Source organism: Polychytrium aggregatum (genome assembly GCF_025602895.1).
Source record: "Polychytrium aggregatum strain JEL109 chromosome Unknown BJ171scaffold_17, whole genome shotgun sequence".
Lineage (NCBI taxonomy): Eukaryota > Fungi > Chytridiomycota > Chytridiomycetes > Polychytriales > Polychytrium > Polychytrium aggregatum.
The window spans coordinates 394,986-421,383 of record NW_026516219.1 but is presented as its reverse complement, the minus strand read 5'-3'; the positions used below and the strand labels follow the sequence as shown (position 1 = coordinate 421,383).

The 26,398-nt window shown below is 58.4% G+C and overlaps 9 protein-coding genes across 9 annotated transcripts; 5 read left to right on the top strand and 4 right to left on the bottom strand.

Annotated features, from left to right (window-relative positions):
• The first annotated feature begins 85 nt into the window (after nucleotides 1-85).
• Nucleotides 86-3,868, top strand: BJ171DRAFT_567893 (uncharacterized protein). Its single transcript, XM_053113497.1, has 5 exons — nucleotides 86-1,837; nucleotides 2,065-2,393; nucleotides 2,644-2,726; nucleotides 2,848-3,198; nucleotides 3,396-3,868. The coding sequence occupies exons 1-5, from the start codon at nucleotides 247-249 to the stop codon at nucleotides 3,835-3,837; spliced, it is 2,796 nt and encodes a 931-aa protein (XP_052966947.1). The 5' UTR covers nucleotides 86-246; the 3' UTR covers nucleotides 3,838-3,868.
• A 259-nt stretch (nucleotides 3,869-4,127) lies between these two features.
• On the bottom strand, nucleotides 4,128-5,344 carry BJ171DRAFT_503905 (uncharacterized protein). Its single transcript, XM_053110905.1, has one exon. The coding sequence runs from the start codon at nucleotides 5,172-5,174 to the stop codon at nucleotides 4,347-4,349; it is 828 nt and encodes a 275-aa protein (XP_052966946.1). The 5' UTR covers nucleotides 5,175-5,344; the 3' UTR covers nucleotides 4,128-4,346.
• Nucleotides 5,345-9,692: 4,348 nt separating this feature from the next.
• BJ171DRAFT_581546 (S-adenosyl-L-methionine-dependent methyltransferase) lies at nucleotides 9,693-11,810 on the top strand (the record flags this gene model as incomplete). The annotated part of the gene is made up of 1 exon (XM_053114113.1): nucleotides 9,693-11,810. One exon carries the CDS (start codon nucleotides 9,693-9,695, stop codon nucleotides 11,808-11,810), a length of 2,118 nt encoding a protein of 705 aa, XP_052966945.1.
• A 508-nt stretch (nucleotides 11,811-12,318) lies between these two features.
• On the top strand, nucleotides 12,319-13,690 carry BJ171DRAFT_474698 (glycine cleavage H-protein-domain-containing protein; the record flags this gene model as incomplete). The annotated part of the gene is made up of 4 exons (XM_053108753.1): nucleotides 12,319-12,424; nucleotides 12,720-12,863; nucleotides 13,129-13,260; nucleotides 13,602-13,690. The coding sequence occupies 4 exons, from the start codon at nucleotides 12,319-12,321 to the stop codon at nucleotides 13,688-13,690; spliced, it is 471 nt and encodes a 156-aa protein (XP_052966944.1).
• An 802-nt stretch (nucleotides 13,691-14,492) lies between these two features.
• On the top strand, nucleotides 14,493-17,135 carry BJ171DRAFT_423856 (kinase-like domain-containing protein; the record flags this gene model as incomplete). Its single annotated transcript, XM_053107626.1, has 7 exons — nucleotides 14,493-14,641; nucleotides 14,845-15,019; nucleotides 15,180-15,263; nucleotides 15,615-15,859; nucleotides 16,011-16,030; nucleotides 16,138-16,591; nucleotides 16,841-17,135. The coding sequence occupies 7 exons, from the start codon at nucleotides 14,493-14,495 to the stop codon at nucleotides 17,133-17,135; spliced, it is 1,422 nt and encodes a 473-aa protein (XP_052966943.1).
• Nucleotides 17,136-17,373: 238 nt separating this feature from the next.
• On the bottom strand, nucleotides 17,374-19,201 carry BJ171DRAFT_503858 (uncharacterized protein). Its single transcript, XM_053110904.1, has 5 exons — nucleotides 18,491-19,201; nucleotides 18,286-18,367; nucleotides 18,022-18,185; nucleotides 17,778-17,857; nucleotides 17,374-17,651 (listed from the first exon to the last, which is right to left on the bottom strand). Exons 1-5 carry the CDS (start codon nucleotides 19,059-19,061, stop codon nucleotides 17,568-17,570), a joined length of 981 nt encoding a protein of 326 aa, XP_052966942.1. The 5' UTR covers nucleotides 19,062-19,201; the 3' UTR covers nucleotides 17,374-17,567.
• Nucleotides 19,202-19,404: 203 nt separating this feature from the next.
• Nucleotides 19,405-21,214, bottom strand: BJ171DRAFT_503856 (uncharacterized protein). Its single transcript, XM_053110903.1, has 3 exons — nucleotides 20,232-21,214; nucleotides 19,890-20,053; nucleotides 19,405-19,687 (listed from the first exon to the last, which is right to left on the bottom strand). The coding sequence occupies exons 1-3, from the start codon at nucleotides 21,043-21,045 to the stop codon at nucleotides 19,652-19,654; spliced, it is 1,014 nt and encodes a 337-aa protein (XP_052966941.1). The 5' UTR covers nucleotides 21,046-21,214; the 3' UTR covers nucleotides 19,405-19,651.
• Nucleotides 21,215-21,753: 539 nt separating this feature from the next.
• Nucleotides 21,754-24,296, top strand: BJ171DRAFT_474694 (uncharacterized protein; the record flags this gene model as incomplete). The annotated part of the gene is made up of 4 exons (XM_053108752.1): nucleotides 21,754-21,871; nucleotides 22,057-22,542; nucleotides 22,770-23,396; nucleotides 23,605-24,296. 4 exons carry the CDS (start codon nucleotides 21,754-21,756, stop codon nucleotides 24,294-24,296), a joined length of 1,923 nt encoding a protein of 640 aa, XP_052966940.1.
• A 388-nt stretch (nucleotides 24,297-24,684) lies between these two features.
• On the bottom strand, nucleotides 24,685-25,764 carry BJ171DRAFT_423797 (peptidase C14, caspase domain-containing protein; the record flags this gene model as incomplete). Its single annotated transcript, XM_053107622.1, has 2 exons — nucleotides 24,685-25,095; nucleotides 25,186-25,764. 2 exons carry the CDS (start codon nucleotides 25,762-25,764, stop codon nucleotides 24,685-24,687), a joined length of 990 nt encoding a protein of 329 aa, XP_052966939.1.
• Nucleotides 25,765-26,398: the final 634 nt, after the last annotated feature.

Below are 26,398 nucleotides of genomic sequence, written 5' to 3'. Positions count from 1 at the left end.
TGCCCCTGTCGGCGTGAAACCGTCCACCCACGTCCCGCCACGGCCCTGTCTCAAACGGGAAAGCCCGGCCTCGTTCCCTTTGGCCCTCATCGTCTCCCCGCCCACCTCATCCTCCGCATCCGCCTGCACCATCCCAGCACCCGCTGACCCGCTCACTCAAACTGACTCGCATCCTGTCTGCGCTCGTCTGCACCACCCCTAAATCGGCCCTTCCTGCCGTGTTCCCGACGGCGGTTCTTACCCTCCATGTCCTCAGATACTGCCCGGGAGGCCACAGACGCATTCCGGCGCCATGATTTCCACTCGGCATTTGCCGGTCTGCAACAGCTTCTATCCTCCAAGGATCCTCCCGACCACCGCGTCCTGCACAACTTGGCAGTCCTCGAGTTCTACAGCCAGAATACCGAGTTTGGCATTCCCTTCCGGAATCCCGAGCGAGACCTGCCACACAGCACAACTGCCAAGCCGTCCTGCGATGAGATGGCCGAGCTCGTCTCTGTGCTCGGCCAGCTGCGTCTCTTGGCCTGCAAGCCGACGCATGCTATAGAGCTGAGCCTCGACAGGATTCCGCTGACCCGATCGCATGCATCCGTCGACTCGCTCGAGAGCCTCAGCCAGAGACACAGCCGGCAGCCCAGCACGGCCAGCATCCCATCGCCAGTCGATCTCCTTGCCGAGCGCGATCCGCTCTCGGCGCATTTCGATACCAGTGACCACGATGCCGATACAGATGCCGACGACGACCATCTAACGCAGCTGCCGGCCCTGACGCCGCTGCTCCAAGATCAGGGCTATCTCCTCTACAACCAGGCGTGTGTTCTCTATCGGCTCGGGCGGTACGCGCAGAGCTACCGATTGCTCGACTCGCTGCACCAAGTTATTCCGGTTCTCGACTCGGATATATCCGCCCACATCCGCACGCTCGCCATTCGGGTTCTGCTCAAGCTTGGGATGAAGACCGAGGCCCTCGGGCAGCTCCGGGCGTATGCGGGATGGGATAGTAGGGTGCACGGGCTGCTCCTCTCCGGCTCAGGGGCCCCTTCATCGCCTTTGCCCATCGAAGATCACCGCCGCTTGGACGACGGGCTTGCGCTGGAGTCAGGTTCTGCGCCCGCCCCGGAATCTCGATACGGCCTCGCCTCGGCCTCGACCCCGGCCTCAGCTCCGGCTTCGAGCGACCAGCTTACCGATCCCTCCGCACCGCTATCGGCCCTGTCTGCCCAACTTGCTTTTCTCGAGCTGCAGGCGCAAGTATACTTGACCGGCGATGCCAGCCAGGCCGACGAAGCCATCGACAGGTTGACCCAGTTTGCGGATTCGCAGCAGCTTGAAACCGACACGACCGATGGCTCCAGCGCCGTCCCATCCAATGTGTTGCAGCGACACAGCGAGCTCGTTCATCGGGCCCACGTCTCAGGGCTGTTGCTGAGGGCCCAGCTCGAGTACCGACACAACAACCATCGGGCGAGTCGCGAGCTCCTGGTCCGTGCTCGCGAAAACGGATACGGCTCCCCGGCCGAGTTGCGAGTCTTCTACAACAACCTGGGCTGCCTGAGCTTCAAATCGAGCCAATATGCTCTCGCCTCGCTCATGTTTTCCAAAGCACTTCACGAAAACCAGCAGTGTGCGGCGCTTCAGCGTGCACGGCTTGCTACAAGATATCGCCCGAGCCCTGGCCCTGCTGTCGACGACCGCGAAGAATGGGAGATTCAATTCGATGAGGAGCAGGAGCGCGAGCGCCGCGAACAGACTGGCCAAGAGTCTTCGACGATGAGCGATCCCATGAGCTCCTCGGTACAGACCCTCGAGACCGCCTCTCTGACGCAGGATCTCACAGGTATGCTTCGTTGTTGGCCTACAAGTTTCACGACCACGCCATGCCGATGCTTCTGCCTGTGGTGGATGGGCTTCGCCGATGATCCGCCCAATGGGAGTGCGCCGCGATGGATACTACCACCCCGTCTGAAGCCACAGCCATCGCCATCACCCCCCTGCACCACAACGATTCAAAGGCTCTCTCATATTGACGCGGTTGTTCGATGGTACGGCTGTGCTCTGTCGCAGTCCCACTCACCCCCACAGACGACCCACCGAATCCCGAACCTGTTTCGGAGGACCTCTGGCATTCCTGCCACCACGAGCGACTCGAGATTGTCTACAACCTCGGGATTCAGCGTCTGTTTGCAAACGAACCGCTCAAGGCGCGGCAATGCTTTGAGGTGGTTGTGTCGACACTCGAGGCGACTCGCAAGCCTACAGCACCCGACGAAGCCGGCCCCTCGGTTGACCCTGAGGCGTCTGCATCCAACGGCGATGAAGGCTGGGTGGACCTGCGACTCGCGTCGGCATGGTATCGTCTTGGAGAATGCATCATCCACATCCATGCCCGCAAGGTGAGCCACATCGACATCGTACTGACTGTCGACCAGTCATGGCTCTGGGCTCGCGTGTCCTTGAGTCCTGCGTATTGTCGAGAGTTGCATGCCGCAAACGCTCGACAGAACCCTGCCTGGTTTTGTGGGACCGTCTCCTGGCCCTGTCGCAGCCCGGATGAGACTGCATTGACAACCTGTAGCCGGAGCAGGGTCCCTGTCCGCAACTGCTGCCAACACTACTTTTGTTCGCATCCAACGCTGTGTATAGAAGCCGCATGTCGAGCGAGAGATCTCTCTTGGGAGCTTCAAGATCCGACGGATGATTCCCAAGGGCTCAAGGGCCCCATGGAGGTAACTGGCGACTCTACGCCGTGACTTGGGCGGCTCAATTGGATCCGGCATGGTTCGCCGCAGGGTCGCATCGTATTTGTGCAATGGAATCGGCTAATACGATCCCTGTTTCTGCTTCAAGTCACCAAGATCCCAAGCTCTCCCTTCCTTATGCCTCTTACTGCTTCCAGAAAGCTGTATCGCATCTGCCAAGCTACGGCTCGATTGTGCGGTCGATGGGAGAGGGACCAGTCGACTCCGGCCGTGAGCGACGCTCCTCGCTCCAGGATGTGCGGACACTCTGGATCGTCGTGTTGACCTCTGCGTGCTACGCGCTGCTGGAGCTCGAGGATTATGCGGGAGTGCTCCGGATCGCCGAACAGATCGCAACAACGGGCCGAGAAGATGCGATCCTGGCCCGCAACTCGAGCCATCTCGATCCAGAAGATGTTGAGTCGGCCTCGGCCCATTTCGAGTTTCTTCGGATTATCAGGTAAGGCTGGAAAGCGAGTGCGCTTATGGGCCGCAAGTCGGTGCAAGGCACGGTGCTGCTGAGTGCTGCTGCTGCTGCTGCTGCTGAGCGGCTGGAGGGCACTTTATCGACACGATCCGCATGCGTCGGCTCGGATCCTGGCTTCGTCGCTGATCCTCTTCCAATCGCATACTCGCGGGTCACGACCGCATCCACAGATCCATCTCTCGGCTCTACGCCTGCCAAGCACATGCCATGCAGCTCGATCTGAAGCAGGCCTTTGCTGTGCTCGCCGCTCTGGAATCCGATCTGGACCGGGTAGCCGCTGCCACCACCACTACCACCACTGCCACTTCCACCACCCCGGGAAATACCCTTAGAACGCCCTCACTCTCGGATCTCCTCAAGGTCACGCGGGAGTGCCTAGATTGCTACCGGTCCCTGCTCGAGCGGCTCTCTGATACATCGGGGCGACTGGCGAGCGACCCGATCCAAGTCCAGCCCACGACCCCTGCCGGACCCACAGGGACGGCCCGAACGAGCGAGCGGGCCAAGTACGTGGCCGAGCTGCGACAGACCCTTGCTCGACTCAAATCCATCTCGATCCCAGAGGCGATCCAGCTTCGCAAGTGGATAGTGCTATCCATCGGACAGTTTTGAATATCCTTCCTCTTCCTCCTCTTCCTCCTCTTCCTCCTCTTCCTCCTCTTCCTCCTCCTCCCCCCTTTCTTGTCACCCACTACTGCCTGCCAGCCATCGCCGCTGGCGCTGCACCCTCTTCTCCCTTTCTCACCCAAATTACGACGGCGTCTCCATTCTAAAGAATGAAACAGACGTCTCTGAACTTTTGGTGATGGTGTCGACTCTGAATACCGAATACATCAGCCCATTGTAATAGCCAGCCTCCGCGTGTGCATGTCGAGGGGACGAGGGATAAACCTGGGGGCTGTGTCTCTGACTGTGGCTGTATTGCGGGGCAGGATGAAGTTGTTCGATTCCTTTGGATTGCTTTAGTTTGGTGTGGCGAGTCCATGCTCGAAAGCGAGATACCTCGATCACCGAGAGGTGGCGTGAGTGCAGTCCAAGAAACACCAATGCCACATGGATCTCCCCCAGCGAGCTGAACGAGATGATCGCCAAGAGCAAGTCCATGCAATCTTTCTGGCCTGTTAGTCAAAGGCATAGTCGTATTCGTTCGAGCGATAGCACCGGATGTGGACCCGGTCGATCGTCAGTTCCCGCATCAACGGCCCCCATCCAAAGGTATCCTTGATGTGCGGCCGCTTGTGCGGCGAGACGATGATGAGCCACTGCGACATCCGGGCGAGTGCATACAGTGTCGAGAAGAGCTTTTGTTCGTCCAGGAGATGCAGCGCAAAGCTGCAGATACAGACATCGAACGACCGGGTCGGATAACAGCCTTGGGCAATGTCCTCGAAGGCATATCGGTCGGGCTGGTGCTGGAATCGCTTCAGGAAGGCCTCGTGGGTGAAGGGATCGGTGGCATAGACTTCGAGATGGCTGTAGGTGGATCGGGCCGTGGCCGACCGCTGAAACCAAGAGGACAGCGCCAGTGCTGCCTCGCCGCTGCCGCAGGCCAGATCCAGAACACGCAGCTTGGGAAGAGCAGCGATCGAAGACTGGCTTGGTGCTGGCGGGATGCAGAGCGGAGGACTGGGCATCTCGACGACGTACTCGGGTGTGTCTGCGACGACCCCAGGAGCCTGCTCGGCTGCCAGCCAGGCCATCACCGACTCGATGCACTTGATGATCGGTCGGGTGTGTGGGTTGGTGTATTCGTGGCCATAGTTGTTGTAGAATCCCTCGACTCCAAAGGTCTCGTAGGCCCCTCGAACGGAGCTGACATGGACGCCCGAGGCCGGTCGGTTGGGCACAGGGACGGCGATCGTAGCCTGTTGTGATGCCGGGGCTGTCTCGAGCGCGGCAGATTCCGGGCCGTTGGTGGAGGTGATGCTTTCGGTGGAGGTTGGGTTCATGGGGTGTTCTTGGTCGAGCGCGGCGATTCGGCGATTCGGCAGCAGCAGCGGTCGGATCCTGGGCCTGGAGAGATGATGGACGACGGGTGGGATGTTCGTGCTGGGCAGGATCACTGCCCGATCGTGGTATTACAGGCAATCCAATAAAAAACGGGACACCCGGGATTTTGACCATTCATCGAATATTTTGTTACCCAATGTTATCGCGCGCTGGCCATGACCATTCGCCACACATCCGACTTTCGCACCGCCGCATTGCGATGCTACGCCCTCATCCATAGCCTGCGTAAGGTCGCCTCCATATTCAGTGTATCCAAGAGCACCATCCATCGATGGCACCGAGGATGCAAGCTGGATGACCCATCCCGGGTCCCAGCTCGCAGATCCACTTTCTTCGAGCAGGCATGTCCAGTCATTCGCACCCTGATTGAACAGGACCCGTTCCAGACTGGTCCTGTGTTGCGATGCAAGCTCGAGTCCATCCTCCAGAGGAAAGTATCACTCTCACTCTGCCACACTGCCATCCACCGAGCAGGTCTCTCACACAAGAGGGCAACACACCTCTACAAGTCCAAGCGACTGGATGAGCGAGTGGCACAGTTCAGCGACCAGGTCCGCTCCATCGACCCACGACGATTCGTTTTTGTCGATGAGACAGGGATCAGACGAACCACCTTTCCCTCTTTACGGATACTCACCGAAGGGTGCTCCGCTTCGCCAGCGCAATCACATGAAACACAAGTCTGTCTCGGCTGCATTTGCCATCAACCACTCTGGTGTGCTGCATCGCATGTACATCCCCACATCATTCAAGACACACTCGATGGTCGAGTTCTTTGAGCGAGCGAGCTTCCCAGACGACTCTGTGATTGTGATGGACAATGTCAGCATGCACAAGACAAGGGCTGTCCTGGACTGCATCGAGCGCCGAGGATGGTCAGTGATCTTCACCCCACCTGCATCGCCCGACTTCAATCCCATCGAGAACTTCTTTGGGGTTGAGTCCCCATCATTTTGGGGTTTAGTCCCCATCAATTTTGGGGTTGAGTTCCCTCCAATCACTCCGCCATTTTCGCGTTCACATCCCTGGCTTGAACCTCTCGGCGATTTTTGAACAGGGTCACTTCCCCAACCAGTCCGCACCAACAGGCTCCTGCTCTCGGGTATAAATGCCACACCTTCGTCCTGCTGCTTTCTTCCCTCATCTCGCCTTGATCTGATCATCGCGCTATTGTACGATAAAAAAGTCTCTGCTCTGACCAGTACCACTGGCAGGCATTCACCATCCTCTGCCCCCATGCCTCCGAAGCGCAAGGGTGCCGGTGATGGCCAGCCTCGGCCACCCAGGCCCAAGAAAGCCAAGTCACAGTCGGAGCCTGTCTCTGGTTCGTATTCTGATCCCACGCATGCTTGGTCGTCTGTTGCTCCGTCGCTCACCACCACTGCTTCTGCAGATCCAATGGATGTCGATCCCACCGAGCCTGGTCCATCTACTTCCTCGAGTACTGGCAAGCGATGTCCCAAATGCGATGGCACCGATCACGAACGCTGCAACACCAGCAAATGTCCCAAATACCGGCCCCTCAAGAGTTCTGTCGTCCCACTCGTGGATGGAAGGTCATCCGCCCCTCAGTTCAGCTGCTTCAAGCAGACGATGGATGGCTGTTGTCTCAATCCCGCTCTCCGCGACAAGATCCAGGCCACCGTCGAGGCCATGACCCAGATCCAATTCGAGGCATCCAGGCTGCTCAACCTGCACATCCTCCGGTGCATCGAGCAGGATCTTCCCGTCCCTGTCATCTCCAGGGCCACCCCTGCATTCATCCGCCTATGCTTCAAGATCGTCCAGGACGGTGCCCTCTCCCCGACCGGGGACATCGAGCAGTACAACGAGCATCTGGTCGCTTCCTTTCGCGACTACCAGACCACTCGGCACGCAGACCTGCCTCCGGCCCCTCGTCTGCCTGATGGTGCTCACAGTCAGCTTCTCACCCTGGCTGCCAATGCCTATGCTACCAACTGCACCACCCACCTCGACCTGGCCTACTGACGACTCCTTCGCCGCTTCTGTGCTGCCGTCTTCCCAGCCAACAAGCATAAGCACGAAGCCATCGAGGTCTGTCTCGAGCTCTTCGAGAAACCAGGGCAGACTCCACCCAAGGCCGATCTCGAGTTCCTCTACCCGGACTTTGGCCACGTCCTGGACGAGTTTCGGTACAGCAGCGACCAGGACCGCTTCCGGGCCCTTCATCGCCTCTCACACCATGTGAGAATCCTCGCCCGAGACAAGATGGTCGACAATGTCCACAAGTGGATCGACTGTGACATGCCCGCCCTCCGAGTCACCGAGCTGCAGCGCCAGGCCAAGCTGGACGAGCTCACTACCCAAGGCATTCCCTCCGACGACAAGAGGTTCACCACGGCCAAGTCTGAGCTCGGCACCACCAAGGCCAAGATCAACAAGCTGGCCGCCAGGATCAACTGGGCCCTCAAGCAGCTCGCTCTCGACACTCCTCCGGCCGTGTGCACGATGGTCCCTCTGTGCACAGCCAAGGCCAAGTATGTCAAGATCGACACCGTCACTCTCTGGGAACTCCTGGGTCCAAAGAAGCGCCTTGGACTCACCCGGGACATGCTCAAGGAAGAAGGTGAGGACGGTGTCAACAACCAGGATCGTCTCTGGCGCAGTTGCTTCAAGCTGCGTAGTTCCCTCTTCCAAGAGCGAGACGTGAACAAGAAGCTGTTCAACTACGAGATCAGCACCGATGGCATTGGATGCACCATCGGTCTCGTCAAGTTTGTGCGTCGAACCGATCGCACCGAGACCATCGAGCCTCCTCCGACCGCCGAGCAGCGTATCCAGGCCCACATCGGCAACCCAGACCCCAACCGCACCACTTGGATTGGAATCGACCCAGGCGTCGGCTCCATCTTCACGGCGGTCATCCAAGCACCGGGCCACCAAGACGAGGTGGTCTCATTCTCCAATGGCCACTACCAGCAAATGTGTGGCCATACGTCCAACACCAAGTGGCACAATATCATGAAGTATCGACTCAGCATCGAGACCTGGATGTCGACCACCCCCTCGCCCAAGGTGTCGTCCTCGGAGGCCTTCAAGGTCCATCTCACCCATGTCCTGCGACCGGAGCTGCGAGTGCAGCTCGACTTCCACCTTGGCAAGAAGGCCCGTCACCATCGCTTCACGGGCCACAAGAGGCGCCAAGTGGCCGTCGACAGGATGTGCAAGGCCGTCCTGAAGCACGCCGCGATACGGACCGATGTGGTGATCGCCTTTGGCAATGCGTCATGGCGTCAAGGCAAGGGCTATGCATCCAGCCCTCGGAGGCAGCGATTTGCTCGGTACTTTGAGCAATTCGAGCACCACCGTCGCCACCCACATCGCCCTCATGGAAGCATCAAGGTGGCCTCGACGAACGAGTTCAACACCTCGCAGGTGTGCTCCAACTGCCTGGAGCCAGTTCGGTTGGAAGGACTCGATGCGCCCAGTGTTGCGAATTCCCACTTTGTCAGGAGCTGCAAGAATCCCAGCTGCCGGACAGTGTGGAATCGCGACGTCAATGCGGCGCGCAACATGATCATAGTGTGCAGGTCGATTGTGGAGATCGGAGAGCGACCGGCGGTCTTCACTCGGAGGCTGCCAAAGTGATCTGTTTTATTTCTTGTGGCTTTGCTTGACGCAAGCACAGCACATACTACCTGTTCATGGAAACGGCTATATTGTCCCGTTTTTTTCTGAATAAAGTGTAGATGCGCGCCACAAACCCAAGGCCTCCAAAAGAAACCCCATGCCCGTGCAATATGAAGAGGCAACCGAGATCCGTCCATTCCAATCGAACATGTAGTCTGTGGCAGCCTACGTCCGATAAGGTCACTTACACTAACAGGCTGGCCGAGCTGGCTGCCTCGGTTACCTCCACAGCCGCCCCGACAACCTCCGCAATCGCTCCGGGCGACAGACAAGCGGCCTTCACCACCGACGCCTGATGTACGTCCTCTCGATCTGAATCCCGGCGCCCGGTTCTGCCCACGCCGGCTTCAAGACATGTTCGCCGACACTCTGCTGCGGCATCTGCTGTCCCAGGCATCCGGGCGAGTGTGCAGGCTTGGAATGCACCCCGGACTGGCTCGGTGGCTGTCTGGAGGGCTCGTGCTGGCGAGGCCGCCAGTACCCCAGCGACTGATTCGAGCGACCAGTTCCCGACAGAGGTCCACCTCAACGGCCGATTGGATCGCACCCTGGCCGCTGACTGCTTGTAGGTTGACGGGCGGATGGCCGCCTCTCTGATCGGGAGAATATGGATCGGGCAGAATCTGCTGTTGTTCGCCGCAACGCGATTTCGGCCGACTTTGCCCCGATCTGACCCACTCGGACCATCGCCGAATCGTCTCGACGAGATTGCCCCTGGACCACCTCGCACCGAGCCGACCCTCGTCCGTTGCTTCATCGATCCAGCTTCGTCTACTCCACTGAATTTGTTCTTTTCCCTGTCCGTCATGCGCCGCCTGTCGTCGCCATCGTACCCAGGGTCGGCGGGAGACCCAAGCACTTCCACAACGATCGCCTCGACCGTCTTCGATCGGGTCCTGCCTGCTGTGCTGGACCAGTACCATGTCGGTGCCATCGTCATTCCGCAGGCCCGGGCCCAGGATATCTACCCGCATCTCCGAGCCAGCAGCTGGATCAAGGGCGGCTGGATCAAGCCGACACTGTTCCTACCGTCTCCCGTCCAGAGGCAGGAATGGACCGGGCAGCTCGTCGGGTTTAAAACGGGACAGGAGCAGCTCATGGCCATCCATCTCTCGCACTCTGCGGCGCTCTATCTGAATACCTTGGACCAAGCAGAGCAGACCGACACAGCGACGCCATCCAACTGCTGTGAGCATGCAAAATCGGTGTCGCAGGCCAGCACTCCGAACGATGCCGAGACCCAGGCCACTGGCGCTGGCTGTAACCCTGCAGCTGACGATCGCCCGTCCAAACGAGCCAAGCTGCAGTCCGACAGTGGCAGCTCGATTGCCGAGATCTTGAGGCTGCTCTCGGCCAAGCGGGCTGTCTGGATCGCCGGTCTCCGTTCGCGGTCGATCCAGTGCCCTCCCCTGCGAGAGGAAGATCGATATCACATCGTGGCCAACTATCGCTCGCCGCTGCCAGAGCCGCCCCGGGGACGAAGTCGATCCAACTCGGCCAGCTCCAGCCGATCAGCAAGCTCGAGCAGACCAACGAATGCCGCAGCCATCGACAATGCGACCGAGCAAATCGATACGATCGACATCTTGCCCAAGATCGGCACCGTCGTCGACACCTCCGATATCAATACCGCCGTCGACCTACGCCATCACAGCCAAGCTGCTCTGGGCGATTCATCGGCTCAGGAAACTGCCGCCGCTCCCAAATTCACCTTTGTCGAGCTATTTGCTGGTGTCGGTGGGTTTCGCCTGGCTCTAGACTACCTGGGCGGCCGATGTGTGCTCATGTCGGAAATGGACTCGACCGCACTCGATGCCTATCATGCCAACCACGGCCCCACTGTCCTTCCCGAACCCACCGGGGCCGTTGCGGAGCAGTACGAGGGACTGCCGCTCGGCATAGGCGACGTTACCGAGTGGGACGCCCACGTCGTTCCCGAGCACGACCTGTTGACGGCCGGCTTTCCCTGCCAGCCGTTCTCCAAAGCCGGTAAGCTCCAGGGATTTCGAGAAGACCGCGGCAACCTGTTCTTTGAGATCATCCGAGTCCTGCGGGCAAGACAGCCCAAGGCATTTCTGCTCGAGAACGTGGCGCACCTCATTCAGCACGACGGCGGCGAGACGCTGGCGATTGTCCTCCAAAAGCTGCGGCTCGAGGGGTACTGGGTCGACTGGCGGGTTGTGGATGCCCGATCGTGGGTCCCGCAGCAGCGCCAGCGAGTCTACTTTGCCGGCATCCGAAGCGACCTCGTCCAAGCCCAGCAGCGGTTCCGGTGGCCGAGAATGCCTGAAGTAACTCCACGCCAAGGCCGGCTCTCAACCGTGGGAGGATTTGACCGGCGAGTGCGAGATATCCTGGAGCTCGACTCGGCCACAACGCTTCCATATGTCCTGACCACCTCGCAGTGGAGCAAGATCCGCAGCCTGGCCAGCTTCCAGGAGGACCCGGCTCGGCGACTGGTGCACCTGGATGGCTCGGCTCGGACAGTGATATCCAACTACCGGACGGGGTTCGGGCTCTATTCGGAGTTTGTGCCGATGAAGAACGGGATGCCTGACCCCGAGGCTACTGTCACGGGTGAGACGACCGATCCGCCTCGGTTCTTTACTCCTCGGGAAGTCGCCCGGCTGCAAGGATTCCCAGAAAGCTTTATCATCGATGCATCGCGGTACCGATCCTGCGGCAACGGAAGCCGGGCATACCACCATCTTGGCAACGCCGTGTGCCCGATCGTGATAGCGGCGATTGCGGGATGCTTGATGGAGGCCGTGGTGCCCGGCGGCATCCTGGAGGGCCGAACGGCCGAAGCAGCGGCGGCAGCGATGCTGTTGGAGACCTGCAATAACCCCGATGGCATCGGGGACGATGGCCGCCCGTCGCTGCGGGCCAGGGTGCAGGGCTTTCTGGCCACGCTCGACCAGTGAGCCGGGAGCAGGACTGGTATGCGGGCGAGGCCAGCAGCGACGATTGACTGGATCCTGAATAGAATCACCAGCCGGTGTGTCCAACACCCAACCCCGGGCACTCAGCGCCCGGCACCCAGCATCCGACATCCAACATGCGCGGCTCCCGCTCGATCGCAATGGGCCCACCCTGCCCAACACATGTGCTGTGTGGCAGGAAGCCGTGCGCAGCCCGTTGGGGGCGCAGATGCCGGGATCAAGCCGGCAAGATGCGCTCATATAACCATTAGAGATCATCGCATTCCTTTTGAGTGCTAGTGTTTTTTTTGGGGGGTGTGATGCAGACGGGGCCGGCAAGAGGGATCCTGCATTCACAGTGCCGCCGGCGCTCCTGGGCGGCGACAGACGATGCATGTGCAGCCCAACCCGCCCTGACCGCTATTTATTCGCCCTGCTTTCCCGCCTCGCCCTTTTCTTTTCTTCACCCCGATCTGCCGTTGCTCGCCTGCCTTCTGCACCACACCGAACAATGCTGGCCCGTGTCTTTGCTCGCTCAGCCCTCCGGGCCTCTGCCTTTGCGCCCCGTGCCTTCCGTGCCTTCCCTTCCATGAGCATGGCTGTCCGCACCTATGCCAGTAAGTGTCGCTTCCCCGAAACAGTCCTACCGAGACCAGCCGCGAGGCAGCCCCGACCGCCGCGGCGCTTACGGCCGTCGGCCCTCGCTCCAGCCCACGATACGCTCATGCCACTCAGCGAGGCGGCATGTCCAGCCCGAGGTTGCGCTGTTGCGATCGTCCTCCGTCTCTTGGATGATCTTCTAATCGGCTTTGCGTTCCCCGCTGCCACTCTTTCAAACGTGTGCCCTATTGATCTGCGGCGATTGCCTCGCACTCCCAACGCCGGCCTCCCACGACCGTGACCAACAATAAGCCCGCAAGTATACCAAGGACCACGAGTGGATCTCTGTTGAGAACGGCGTTGGCACCATCGGCGTCACCAACTATGCGCAGGAGGCTCTCGGTGATGTTGTCTTTGTCGAAACCCCCGAGGTTGGCAAGGCTCTCTCGATCAAGGGTGAGTGTTTGTCGATCTCCAGCAAGTGCTTGGTCGGAGCCAGAACCAACTGGCCTCAAGCAAGCGAACGAGCAGTAGGCTGACTCGCCGCCTATGCGATGCCCGGCCCTGTAACTGACGATCATGGCAATTCCAAACATTCATTCGCGGCTGGTGCTTTGGAAATGTAACTAAATGTAATGGAATCAAATGAAACGCGGCATCACAAATCTCCTCGATCGATGACTTTGAACGGCCCTCCAATGTGCTACGACGTAAAACCAAGACCAAATCGGCGCCATCGAGTCTGTCAAGGCCGCCAGCGATGTTTACAGCCCTGTTAGCGGTGAGGTCGTCGAGGCCAACGAGGCCCTCAACGACGAGCCCTCTCTGATCAACTCCAGCCCCTTCGGGAACGGTTAGTATCTGCGTCGCTCTTGCGCCTGAGCTGCTGCGTAGATGTATCGAGTATATTGACAGCGCTGACGGTCCAAAACGAAAGTGATCTTGATGAGCCACGCACTGACCCTACCGCTCCGCCGATTTCCCCGATTCCTTCCTCTGTCCGTGTGCCTCGAATCTTTACCCAATGCGACGACCCTCCTGACTCTCGCCCATTCCGTCCTGATGTGCCCACGACCGATTGTGGCCGATTGTGACCGATTGTGGCCGATTGTGACCGATTGTGGCCGATTGTGACCGATTGTGATCGACCATGTGCGTGATGCTCACTCTGTTGGGCGGACACTGTCAACCCAGGCTGGATCGCCAAGGTCAAGCTCAGCAACCCCGAGGAGCTCGACTCTCTCCTGGACGAGGCTGCTTACGCCGAGCACATTTCCGGTTAGACCTATTGCTGATGCCAATGTACATACGACAGCCGGGCTGGCGATGCAGCTCTCCGGTGACCGGGCTCACAATACAGCATTTTCAGAACGAGACGGGACAGCATATCGTGAGCGCCCTTCGCATGAGCCACCGTCTGTTTGCTGGTTTCTCGACTTTGAGAGGGCCGGGACGCCTCTGGTGATGGGTGTGCGTGCGTTTGGGCACCCAGAACAGCGACCGCCCTGACTCGAACGGCGCCCAAAGCGGAACGAGACATGCTGTTCATGCTCGTGTGGTCGAGACACTCGCCGTTTCAGCCACACTGCTGCTCGGTGGTGGCAGTGGCCGCGCCCGCGCAGCCGCACGTTGCACAGACGTGCGCTGCTTTCCTTTCGCGGCGGCGGCTGTGCGCGCCAGCGGGGGCGGCGTGCGCAGCGCACAGTGTCTGCACAGTGTCTGCACAGCCAGTGCCTGGCCACCCGCCCTGTGCGGCGCGCCGTTGTCCAAGTGCAACACGCGATCTTGGCTGCAGCCGCTCCTCGCTGGCGCTCTCGCCTGCTCTCGCCCGCTCTCGCCCGCTCTCGCCTATGCTCGCTTGTCGCCGCCTGCCTCGGCCTCCTTTCGCCTCGGCCGATGCTCCATCCGCCCACCCATCCATCTTGCCTGCTCCTGGCTGGTCCTGATCCCTCCCCCCACACCTCATCCCACCAGCCGCCCGTTGGTCTCTGCTTGTCGATCCTCGCCTGATCCATCTCTCTTGCTGTCATCGATCCGCTCCCGTCGACCGAACGCCACCCCGCAGCCATGTCTTCCGATGTCTCCATGTCGGATGCCTTCGACGAATCATACATCTTTGAACGGTGCCCGGACTCCCTCTCCACGGCCGCCCTCGATCGGGCCACAGCGGCAAAGTACCGGCTAGAGAACTTTTACAAGCAGGTTGTCTCGGAATGCTCGGAGCGCGAGCACAGGTACGGCCACCTCCGTCCTGTGTCCTGTCGTCGCTGTCGCTGCGACCATTACCGGGAGGCGTGGAAACATTGCCGTCGGTACTTCAGCATTGGATGCGCTCAGTCGTGTTCCTGCGACAGATGCGCATGGAGACGACCAGCTGTACACGTGTGTATCTCGTTTCCTAGTCGCTCAGCATCTGCCATCACTGCCGCCTCCCCAGACGCCTCGATGTCGAGCAGCGAATGCAGGCAGAAAACTGGTCTGAGGAGAAGAAAAACCGCAACTTCACCGCCCTCGGCCGAAAAGAGTCCGACTTCCTTCGGCTGCGTCGGGTCCGGCTGAGTGTCAACGATTTTTTCACCATCAAAGTTATCGGACGGGGCGCCTTTGGTGAGGTTGGTAGTGCTGTCGCGCAACATGGTGTACGGGGCCGGGATCAGCATGTCTCGGCTCGGTTCGGCTCGGCTCGGTTCGTTGGCAGTCTGGCCCAAAGCCACAATTTGTGCTGTTTGTCGAGTTGACACATTCGGTGTGCTTGCATCGAAATGGCGCCAGGTTCGTCTGGTCCAGAAAGCCGATAGCGGCAAGGTTTATGCCATGAAGACCCTGCGCAAGTCCGAGATGGTCAAGAAGGATCAGGTGCGCCAGGCTCCGTACTGCAAGCAGCCACACCGCCTGGGGAAGGGGAGGAAGAGGAGGCCTGCTGTTCTGGATGTCCCCATGACACATCGCCAGAGTGCACGTCGTCAGGCCGATCGCCACATGTCGATGCTGTCACAATTCCAGGGAGCATTCCGATGCTCTCGACCGCTGGCCTCGCGCGATTTCATCGGCACTGGATACTGGGCAAGGAGAGCGATGCCCTATCGCAGGAATTTGGTCACTAATCTGGTCGGGCTGGTTCTGCTCCCGGCATCCACCACCCCACACTTTTCCTCATCCGCCCACCTCTCCCTCGGTCATTGTCTCACTCGAACGCCGATGCTGCAGCTTGCACACGTCCGCGCCGAGCGCGACGTCCTTGCCGAATCTGTCTACTCCCCTTGGGTTGTCCAACTGTACTACTCATTCCAAGACCCTTCGTTCCTGTATCTGATCATGGAATTCCTGCCCGGAGGAGATTTGATGACCATGCTGATCAAATACGACACCTTTTCGGAAGATGTCACGCGGTTCTATATGGCCGAGTGTGTTTCCGCCATCAGCGCCGTCCACGAGCTGGGCTTTATTCACCGGTAAGCATCGCAGCGACCTCTTTGATCCGCCATCGTGCTGACAGGTCTTCTGACTCAACGTCGGGCGTCATTGTGAACCCCATGCGATGGCGGCAGTCTGGCTGATGCTCCCTTGCTTGTGTTCCTCCCCTGTATCCCCGATCAACACCAGCGACATCAAGCCCGATAACTGTATGTCAATGCCATCCCGCTGTGCTTCTGCTGCCCGCACGTCAGCAGCCACACGGCAGCGACCGCATCTGGTCCTCATGCTGATCTGTTTCTTTTCGATATCGCAGTGCTCATCGACAAGGACGGTCACATCAAGCTCTCGGACTTTGGTCTCAGCACCGGCTTCCACAAGACCCACGACTCCTCATATTACCAGCGCATGTTCGACAGCACCAACGCTTCCTCCAAGTTCGATGGCATTGGAACGGCCAAGAACATTGATCTGACCTTCTCGCGAAAGGACCGAATCGCCACCTGGAAGAAGAACCGCCGAGCAGTCGCCTACTCTACTGTCGGCACGCCGGACTACATTGCCCCCGAGGTGTTCCAACAACAGGGCTACGGCAAGGAGTGTGACTGGTGGTCTCTGGGCGCCATTATGTTCGAGTGCCTGGTTGGCTATCCTCCTTTTTGCAGCGAGAACCCTCACGAGACGTACCGCAAGATCATCGGCTGGCGGGAGTACTTTTACATCCCCAACGATGTTCATCTGTCCCCGGAGGCCGAGGATCTCATCCGAGGGTAAGCAATCCTGCCATCCTGTCGCCTGTTCGAAGGCTGTGTATTGGTGTTTGCCGATCTTTCATGGCGATGCGACGACGCACTGGCGGTGGAGCAAGCGTCGGTGCCATTGGCAGCGCGCCTGACGACCGCCACCTTGCGCACGCCCCATCCGCCCATCATTTGTTCGCATTCGGTGCGGTGCTGATCGTTTGCTCACATGTGCTGCATCTCTCTCTCCAACAACCACTTTGCTCTTTTCCTCAATAGCCTCCTCTGCGACGCCCCCTATCGCTTGAACATCTCCCAGATTCAGGCGCATCCATTCTTCCGATCGATCGATTGGGCAACCTTGCGACACCAGCGAAGCCCCTTTGTCCCCGCCCTGCGATCCATCACCGATACATCCTACTTCCCGACTGACGAGCTGGTAGACGTGCCTGAGCAACTCACGTCCGGCCAGACCGTCAACGACCCCATGGTCTCCAAAGTTGAGGGCGACAAGGACTTGGCATTTGTCGGCTATACCTTCAAGCGCTGGGAGACCATCCGACAGGAGCTATAGTGGGACGCACCTGTGGCATCGGTAGGCTTTGTCCCACCGTTGCTGTCAAGCCTCTGCTCCGACTCAGATCCGCCGGTGGGCTTACCTCCCCCGTCGAAGGCGAGTCCGTTGTGATCCTTGACGGTGCTGTGTGCCATGACGCCCCTTATCCACACCAGCTATGTAAAGCCGCTAAGCGCTCCCAATGAAACAGAGTGTCTTTGATCCGCAACCTGTGCGCGTTGACTCCGTTTCCAGTGTATCGATGGGCAATCATGGTTATGGCCCATCAATCGACAGTCACTCGCGGAGATTAGCAAACGGTATTCATGCAAACGGGATTCGTGCACACGGGATTCGTGCACACGGCCCAAGACGACGTTGCGCTTGTTGTTTTTATGGGCTGCAAAGGCAGGGATGGATACGGGCCCAGCGTCTCTCTGCTCATGCATGCTACAGGCCGCTGATATCCCCGCTCGGAAAGTTGTTGTCGACGAGGTGTTCGCCAAACTTTTGGATGTATCTTGGAACAGCGGCCTGCTCGAGGAAGGACAGAGCGGGTCACTCGTCAGCCCGGGGTCGCTCCCGCTTGCCTGCCAAGCATGGAGTATCCAGTCGCCGTGCGAAGACGGCTGGACACAACATCGACACGGCGGTGCATACCTTTTCGTCCTTCTCCTGGATCCGACGGAATCGGCGGACAAGCTGCTGGCTTTCGTGAAGCAGTGCTTCTGCCTTCCGCTCTACAGACGCCATTCAATGCCGAAGCAAAGCGCGGACAGGACACGATGTGAGGAATGAGCAACGGTAATCAGCGCCGATGTTGTCCTGCTCGTCCCTTGGGGATGTCACCGTCTATATAGACTTTGCAGAACATCTGCCCAACGGGTTCATGAGCGGTGCTTACTGTGGGTGGCCTGCTCGTGCTCAGAGAACTTTTGGGCTTCGCGTGAGCCCTGCAGAATATGGTAGCTGAAAAGAGTCTCGACGGCATCATGGAGGGAAGCAAACGGCCGGCTCGGATGAGGCACTTGAACGACCTCTTGGTCGCGCTTGAGAGTCTCCGAGAACCTGGCGACATGGATGCGCAGATGGACATTGTTGAGCTCCAGCAGCGGGTTGGTGGTGGGAGGCGACAGCACATCGGACGGTTCTTCGTCAAGATACACACCTCCGCTTGATCTCTTCGTTGTGGGCGATATCCTCTGGTGCCCGGTCAGGCGGAGGAATGGCGATCTCGTGGGGCCTGACGACTTTCGTGTGTTTTGCCCGCGGTTGGAGGGAGTGGCCGTTGGGTCAAAGTCAGTTTCCAGGGCTGGAGCGGTGGAGCACCGGCATCGATCGGCAGCCATCCTTCCTCTTCATCGCTCCCTTACCTGGCGCTGTCTTGATTCTCTTGGTATAGGTCCGCTTCGTCGAAGACACGGGCGTGCTGGTATAGGGCACCCTGTTGGCATTGATCTGGATATCGGGCTTGAGAACATTCTTGATGGGAGTCGAGAGGATAGGCGGGCGGCCCGGAGGCACTCCCACAACGGGAAAGGCCCCCATTGCCGACTGCATCGCGGCCGGATTGACTGTCGCGGCCGCTGGGTTAATCGCGAGGGTCGATGGGCTGATGGAGAGCATGGTCGATGCTGGTTGTGCCACTGTTGAGCGGAAGGCAGCAGGATTTGGGATCCGCCCTGATCGAGAGGCGGCTTGCGATGCAGCGCCGGCAAGGGGCTGCGAGGACATCGAGAACTGTGAGGTGGATATTGAGGAAGAAGTGATCTGTGCAGCTTGCGATCGAGCGGTGGGAGAGGCCAGCTGCCCCAGACTCGCCGATGGCGTGGATGCGGCTGCGGCTGCAGATGCGATGGACGGATGGACTGTCATCGGTATCTGGCCGCTGGGCTGTTGGGACTGGGACTGGGACTGGGACTGGGACTGGAGGGTTGGGTTCATGGTCAAAGGGAATGGCGAATGTTGAATGATTGTGCGACTGCTCGATACCGGCTGGCGTATACCGGTTGGCGTATACCGGTTGGCGGATACCGGCTACTGGCTGGTGATCGTCGGGTGATCGTCGGGTGATCGTCGGGTGACGGTTGCTGGATGGCGATTGATGGACGGCGGTTGCTGGATGGGTGGCGGTTGGATGGCGAACAACAGGCATGTGGCGCACACGTGATCAAGCCCGCGGCGATTCGTCCACGTCGCGGTCATGCGCCCTCGCTCCTGATATACCTGTCATTCGATACTCGAATATAAAGCCGGCCGCGGCCGAGGCCTTCCCTCTTTCCTCCCCAGCAGAGAGCTCCATGTCGACGTTGCGATCACTGGCGTGGAGGTTCCTCCGTCTGTGGACGAGGCCTCCACTTCACCCGCCGCCCATCCTGGGCCGGGCGTCTGCACTCGCCATCCACGGCCTCCGGCGTCCTCTGGCTGCCTTTGGACCCCGGATCGTCCCTGCTTCTTCTCTGCACACCAATGTTTGGCTCACCAGCCCGTTCTCCCCGAACGACAACCACCGCAATTTCGCTCCTGCCGGCGTCTCACCCAACCTCTCGACTCTCACTCCAAGCCACAAGGTGAGTGCACGCAGCGACTCTATCGTCTCCGTCACGACAGCGCATGGCTCCAGTTGGCTCCAGTTGGCTCCTGCTGGCTCCTGCTGGCTCCAGTTCGCTCCTGCTGCCACCCCGGTGTCGATCCAAAGCCCAGTTCCCAGCTGCATGCACGCTGATTCCAGCCTATTGACGGCTGACTGCCATCCGTTCTTTCTCCAAACAGCATGGATACACGCTCACCTTTTGGGGCCTCCCTCAGCCGAAGCAATACACGACCGAGGTCTCCACCCATGTCCGAGAGCTTTCCGAGTCCAGAGTCAAGCCCAAAGCCTTCACGTCTCCGATTGCAGGGTCGGCTTTTCGTCCGACTGTTGGTCTGTCCTTCAGGTAAGCACTGCACTGCCTGACCTCCGGCCCAAACGGCACTGGCGGCGTCGTTCTATTCTGCATAGCAGCCATCGAGGTGGCTCAGCGGTTGGAGTGAGAACAAGTAATACGCCACCGGCTCGTTATTGACCATATTCCATCGATTGGCATGTGCAATATCCTTGGATGGGCCAAGCAGCCTCTCTGACTCTCCCGCATCCAAGCTTGGCACGATCACCTCCCCTCAACCAGCCCCCTTGTCGCCCACGGCCATTCAGGAATTCAAGAGTGCCGCCCGGGCTCATTACTATCGTTTGGACCGTGTTGCTCATGTCCTCTCTACGCTGCACCGCTTCTACCCTGAGAGCATTCGGGTGCAGTCGCGTGCCAAGTCCAACGGCGCCTATGAACTGCACGTCCGTCTTCCCAAGGCCGTCACTGCCGAGACGGTCAATGGCTGGCTGCAAACCATGGGTATCTCGCCCGAAGCCGACCGCTTTTCCATCATCGAAGAAGCCCCCGTTCCGCCCCAGCGTCGCTCGTCCCCTCGCCTTGGCCAAGATTCCTTCAAGAGCAACCCCTCGACCGCTCGAAGCAGCACCACGAACGAAGAATCGACCATGGCCATCTCGGATTTTTTGCGTGAGATTGATGCCCTTATCCAGGAGGATCGTCTTTTTGGAAACAAGCCGGCTGTGCGCATCAAATAGGAGTGTGTGCAGTGTTTGCCCTTGTATATTTGATTTGATTGTGATTTTGACTTGATTGTGATTTTGATTTGATTGTGATTTTGACTTTGATTCGGTTTGATTCGGTTTCCTTGCCCTTCGAGAGACCCTGCACGGCCGACTCGTCAGCTTCCTCCGCTGGTCCGAGTCGGCCCTGGAATCTCGGTGAATTGATCGTGTGTGTGGTCTTGGCGGACGATAGTTGAAGCCTGTGCTGTAGTCGCTTGGTGCCAGTGCTTTTGAATACCGACCTCTTCGTTTGTACGGCCCCTCCAAGAAAAACATGACGCTCGAAGTTATAACGTGTTGGAAAAAATGGGATCCATCATCTCATGCGGACAAACGCGGCGTCGTCGGATCAGATCGCACACCCGTTCAAATGGATATTATCATTTCCCTGTGTGAGGGAGGAAGACACAAACCAAAGATAAAAAATCGCCGGTGGACCTCAGCGAGCGGATTTCATGGAGTTTGGGTACCGATCAAAGTCATTGGACCCACACAACCCGCGATTATTGCCAGTGGTGTCGTAGTGCAGGCAGGCAGTGCCCATCGGTTCAGCTTTGCGATTGTTGTGGAGGTGAATGGACTCGTTCCGATTCAGGATCCAACCCGCCGGGGACTCAGGCGGAATGGCTCTGCTTGTGAATACTGTCGTCACCACTGAGTGTCTGTGCATTATGCCCCATGATTGGCGATTGTGACATGTTGCCAGGCCATTTCGGTATACAATGGCCGCCTGGTTCAATGTCTCATTTTCCTGCCCGATGACTGCCGGATGGATCGTCTCGATAGATCGCCCAGATGCTGTCGCCCTATTTCTACCGCCCGCAGTCCTTCTCCTCGGTGGACTAGCTGCGATACTTGCTGCAGCATCTTGTTCCTGGTTGTTTGATTTGCCTGGTCCTTCTTCTGCTTCGGCCCTTGCTCCCACTCCAGTTTCAAGTTGATCGATCTGGCCCAACGTTGCTGAAGCTGCCTCCCTCGACAACCATGCAAACACACGAACTCGCCGGCCACTTCAAGCGGTGGTATGGAACGACCTTCCGAGAGAGCCTTGCCGTCCAGACGGCGGCGACCTTAATCGGCAGTCTGGCGTTGTTCCTCTCTGGTATGATTCGTTCGATGGCCAGACAGCCGATTGCAACGACGCTGCGTTTCCCACCACTCCCCAACCGCTGTGCTTCCATTTCCCACATAGTCCTTACACAGGACCCCAACCCACCCACTCTCTCACCTCCACCTACCAAAGACATTCCTCCGACTCACACTGGATATGTCCCATCAACCTGACAGCTATTCCGATGAGCTACAACATTCGTCTCTTTGGGAGCGACATTTCCGCCTCCAAGCGAACCTATGCGCTCGGCTTCGCCAGCGCCCTCTTCGGTGTCTTCTTCTCGATTCCCTTCAGGCTCTTCTTTGTCTTGCGCAATCGAATCCAGTACCAGGCCTGGTCTGGATCGTCGTGTCGGCCATGGCAAGTCTCGCCCTTGCCCACCGACCAAGTCCCAGCTGGCAGCGAGTTTCCGGCTCTCAGCTCCCATGAGAACGGTCCGGTCGATGCGAGCGCGGCAGCCAACAGAGTCCAAGCGGCCCATCTAACCGCCCAGCATAGCGAAGTCTGGACGATCCACTCGTACGAAGGAAAAAGCACAACGGTGGTCATGAACAAAACCCGGGCCAACATCATCATTGTATCTGTCGGCATGATGCTGTCGGTTATTTGGTGCATCTTGGCACACTTTGCCCCTGGACTGTTCGGCTCCTGGCATGTCTTTGGTGAGAATTACAAACCATTGAGCAGGCACGGATGGTTTCGCCATGAATGGTTACTGGTTTGGAGACGGACGGTGCAGAATACGAAAGGTTGATCGGGTGCTCCGGCGGCGAGGATCCTTCTTGTGGCTGCTCTCTGCGATGCCTTCTCATCATCACCATCATCATCATCATCATCATGTCCTCGGTAAGAGACTCACCTGTTTGTTTCTCAATAATGCTCGGCATAGCATGGCTGTACGGCCTCGGATGGACCGATGCACAACGGCCCGAAAACTGGGGCTGGTTCATCAGCTGGTCGCCGGCCTTCTTTGGAGCCGGGATGATATTCGGCCCTCGTCTGACGGGCTCCATGATGCTCGGGTCTGTGCTTTCGTGGGGATTGGTCGGCCCGGTCCTGGTCGGCGTCGGCCTATGCGCGGGTGTTCCCTCCAGCAGCGATCCAAACGTCATCCAGTATTTCACTCCAAGCCCACCATCGCCCCGAAACTGGATGCTCTGGCCCGGGGCCACGATACTGCTGTGCGCCGCTCTCACCGAAATTGTCCTCAACATCCACCCGATCTGGACACATTTCAAGCACAGCTTAGAAATCATCTCCATGAACATGGCCTCGCTCCTTCGAATCCGTCTCTATGTCGACGAGAAGCGACATCAGCTCGGAGTGGCTGCCGAAGATATGATGCCAGCATGGCAGTGGCTCTTTGGGCTGACCATCTCGTTTTTCATGGTCGTTGTCACGCTGAATGCACAGTTCCCGATCCCGGCGGGCGATATCATCTTTGGATTTCTGTGCGCATTCATCTTCGCCTTTGTCGGGATCGAAAATGCCAACGCAGCCGAAGGCGACATTTTGAGTAAGTTCGACCACCACGACATCGCTGAGGCGCCCAGTTGGTTGATTGTTTGGCGGCCGTCGACTGGATTTCTCTACCGGCACAGCACGATTACAGACTGATATGTGCCACGGAGTTGAACTATCGAGACGTTTGCCTGCACACAACACCATGTATCTTGTCTGCACAGCGCCAACGTATATATTCTTCTCTACCCCGGAACTCACAGATTCAGCCGAGCCCGATTATCCGAGTGATCCAAGCGGTCCAAAGGATTCGGAGGATGCAACCCTGGGCTCCAAGACATCCATGGATCAGCCCAAGCCGCCTGCTGCCATGCGACCGACAATCCGAGCCCAGTGCTGTTCGACCCTGCTCGGATCCATTATCGGCATGATCTTGGCTGGATGCCTGCTTATCCTCATGGCCAACGCCTATCCGTGCCTGTTGGATTTGAACCTGGATGAGGGCTGTGCCTTTGATCTGCTCGGGATCGGCGCGTGGTCGGCGATCACAAAGTCACTCACATCCGACTCTGCCCAGCCCATCCAACTCAGCTCTGCCATCCTTTCGCTCGTCCTTGTCTTGATCTACCCGGCCTTGGAGTACTACAAACGCCGGGTACCTTGGCGGTACCGGCGGTATCTGCCGAGTCCACCCGCCGTCGGCATCGCGATGCTGCTCGGTGGCGGCCAGTACTCGGTGGTGATGTCTCTCGGTGTCCTGACGGCCCTGTTGTGGGAGCGGGTCAACGTCAATTCATGGCTGCTGTGGGGCTGGGCCTTGGCCACCGGCCTCATCTTCGGCGAGGGCATAGCAGCAATATTCACAGCTGGTCTGAAGGTCGGGGGTGTTGTCGGCGGTGCGTTTGTGACGCCGATTCTATGTCCAGCGAGTGCACAGGGCTGTCCAAGAACTTAAGCCAGCAAGCCTATTGCCATGTGCCCATCGGAACTTGGCGAGCACTGCGTGCAGACGAAATACAATACATATAGAGCGAAGCTAAGCGAGTTGGGTGAATGGATGGCCTGCTTGTGCGTACACGTCGCTATTGATTAGGGCCTGCCAGTGCAGCGCCGAGATTCGAAGCTGATTATGTAGAGGGGAGTGTATTCGGGATCGATGAAGAGGCTAAACATGACCAGCGTTCCTAAACGGAACGCCTCACTTCACTGCGACACGGCATGTCCGGGAACTCCATGGAGAGCAACTATGATCCGTGCTCACACCTGGAAACGCGCGCTGTGAACGTCCATCTGTAGCAGACCCCCCAACAGTAGCATGCAACGTTAGCAACCCGGAAATTTGGTCAACAATGAGCGCCAGTCATCGGTCCTACATTGTCCCCACTTGACCATTGCAACATTACCTGGAATCCGGTCGACATCTGCGGAACTTGGCTGTATTTGCCCTGGAGCAGCCCGCGAGTTTCGCGAAGCAGCTCGGTGTAGGTCGGGTTTGGGTTGCGTTGGAGAACAGTCATGAGGGCCCACGACAGAGCTCCAGACGCACGGCCTTGAATCTGAGCATCGGCCGAGGTCTGGTCATCTCGGCATCCAGAGAATTGGACGATGGTCGCTCGGGTGGTGTCGCGCTGCCGAGCCATTTCTTCGTTCGGCGCACTCTGCTGCTGCTGGTCCGGCGTGATAAATAGCTTGATTGCCGACTCGACCTCCCGCAGGGCGGTGGTGTTGTCCTTTTGTAGCAACGCAAAGAAAGCCTGGCGTACGAGTTGAGCCTGGTCAGTACTCCATCTCAACCGCCCAAACCTATATCAAAGTCGTGTTTGAGCGATATAGTATTGACCTACCTTGGTTCCATGCTTGACTGCCTCGGCCTTGTTGTCTCGGATCGTGATGTCAAGATTGCCATCAACACCGTATGTGTACGGCAGATCAAACACCGTGCCAGAGTGGCAGCAGTCCATGAACGCAACAAGATTGCAGCCTTGAGGCAGTGGCTTGCAGAGAATAGCGTGGACGTCGTCATCCACAATCTGTCCGGCCCTCTCATAGTCGACAGGAACAAGGGTTTCGTCGAAGCCAGAAGCTTCAGTTCCGTCCAGGTTCTTCTGAGTGGCACCGTGTCCCGAATAGTGGAAGAACAAGTGATCTCCAGGACGAGCATCGGCTGCGAGCCATCGGAATGCGTTCAGCATGTTGGCGCGTGTTGGGATCTTGGATGGGTCCTGCTGATCGTCGGTGAGAACAAGCATGTTCTGACCATAGGCTGGGTTGCGATGGAGAAGCCAGTTTCGGACATTCTGGACATCATTGATGCATCCATTGAGAGGACTCTTGCCACCAATGTAGTTGATTCCGATCAACAGAGCCTGGCACAAGCGGATGGTTTGGGAGTCAGTGAGTTGACATATCAATGAGTGGGTCATTGATCGTCCGGACAACGGCGGGCAGTTCAAGAATGGACCCTCAGCGAGCAACGCTGATTCAACAGATCGATCGGGACATCATCGAGGAAAGTATGTGCTGGGATTGGCGGCGCATGACGATGGCAGTACCTTGTATCGGCCTCCCGACTGCTGGTAGGAGTACTGCTGGGTGGTGGTGGTTTGCTGGTATCCACCCTGCTGCTGGTGGGTTGTGGTTGTGGTCTGCTGGTAGTGGGTCGAGGATGCTGACGAGTAGCTCTGGTAGCCACCCTGCTGTTGGTGGGGCTGCTGCTGGTGAGGTTGTTGATATCCCTGTTGCTGATATCCCTGTTGCTGATATCCCTGCTGCTGATATCCCTGTTGCTGATAGCCCTGCTGTTGGTAGCCTTGCTGTTGATATCCCTGTTGCTGATATCCCTGCTGCTGATAGCCTTGCTGCTGGTAGCCTTGCTGTTGGTAGCCCTGCTGCTGATGAGGGTAACCCTGTTGGTTCCCGCCTTGTGCCTGGCCCTCAAGGCTCTAACAGCACGGAAACAGAAAGGCGATGGAGTCCAGATCCAGAGCCCGTCAGTAAGATGCAAAATCGATATGGCTATCCCCGAGGATCGATCCTGGTCCTTGGCGGTGTCAACGA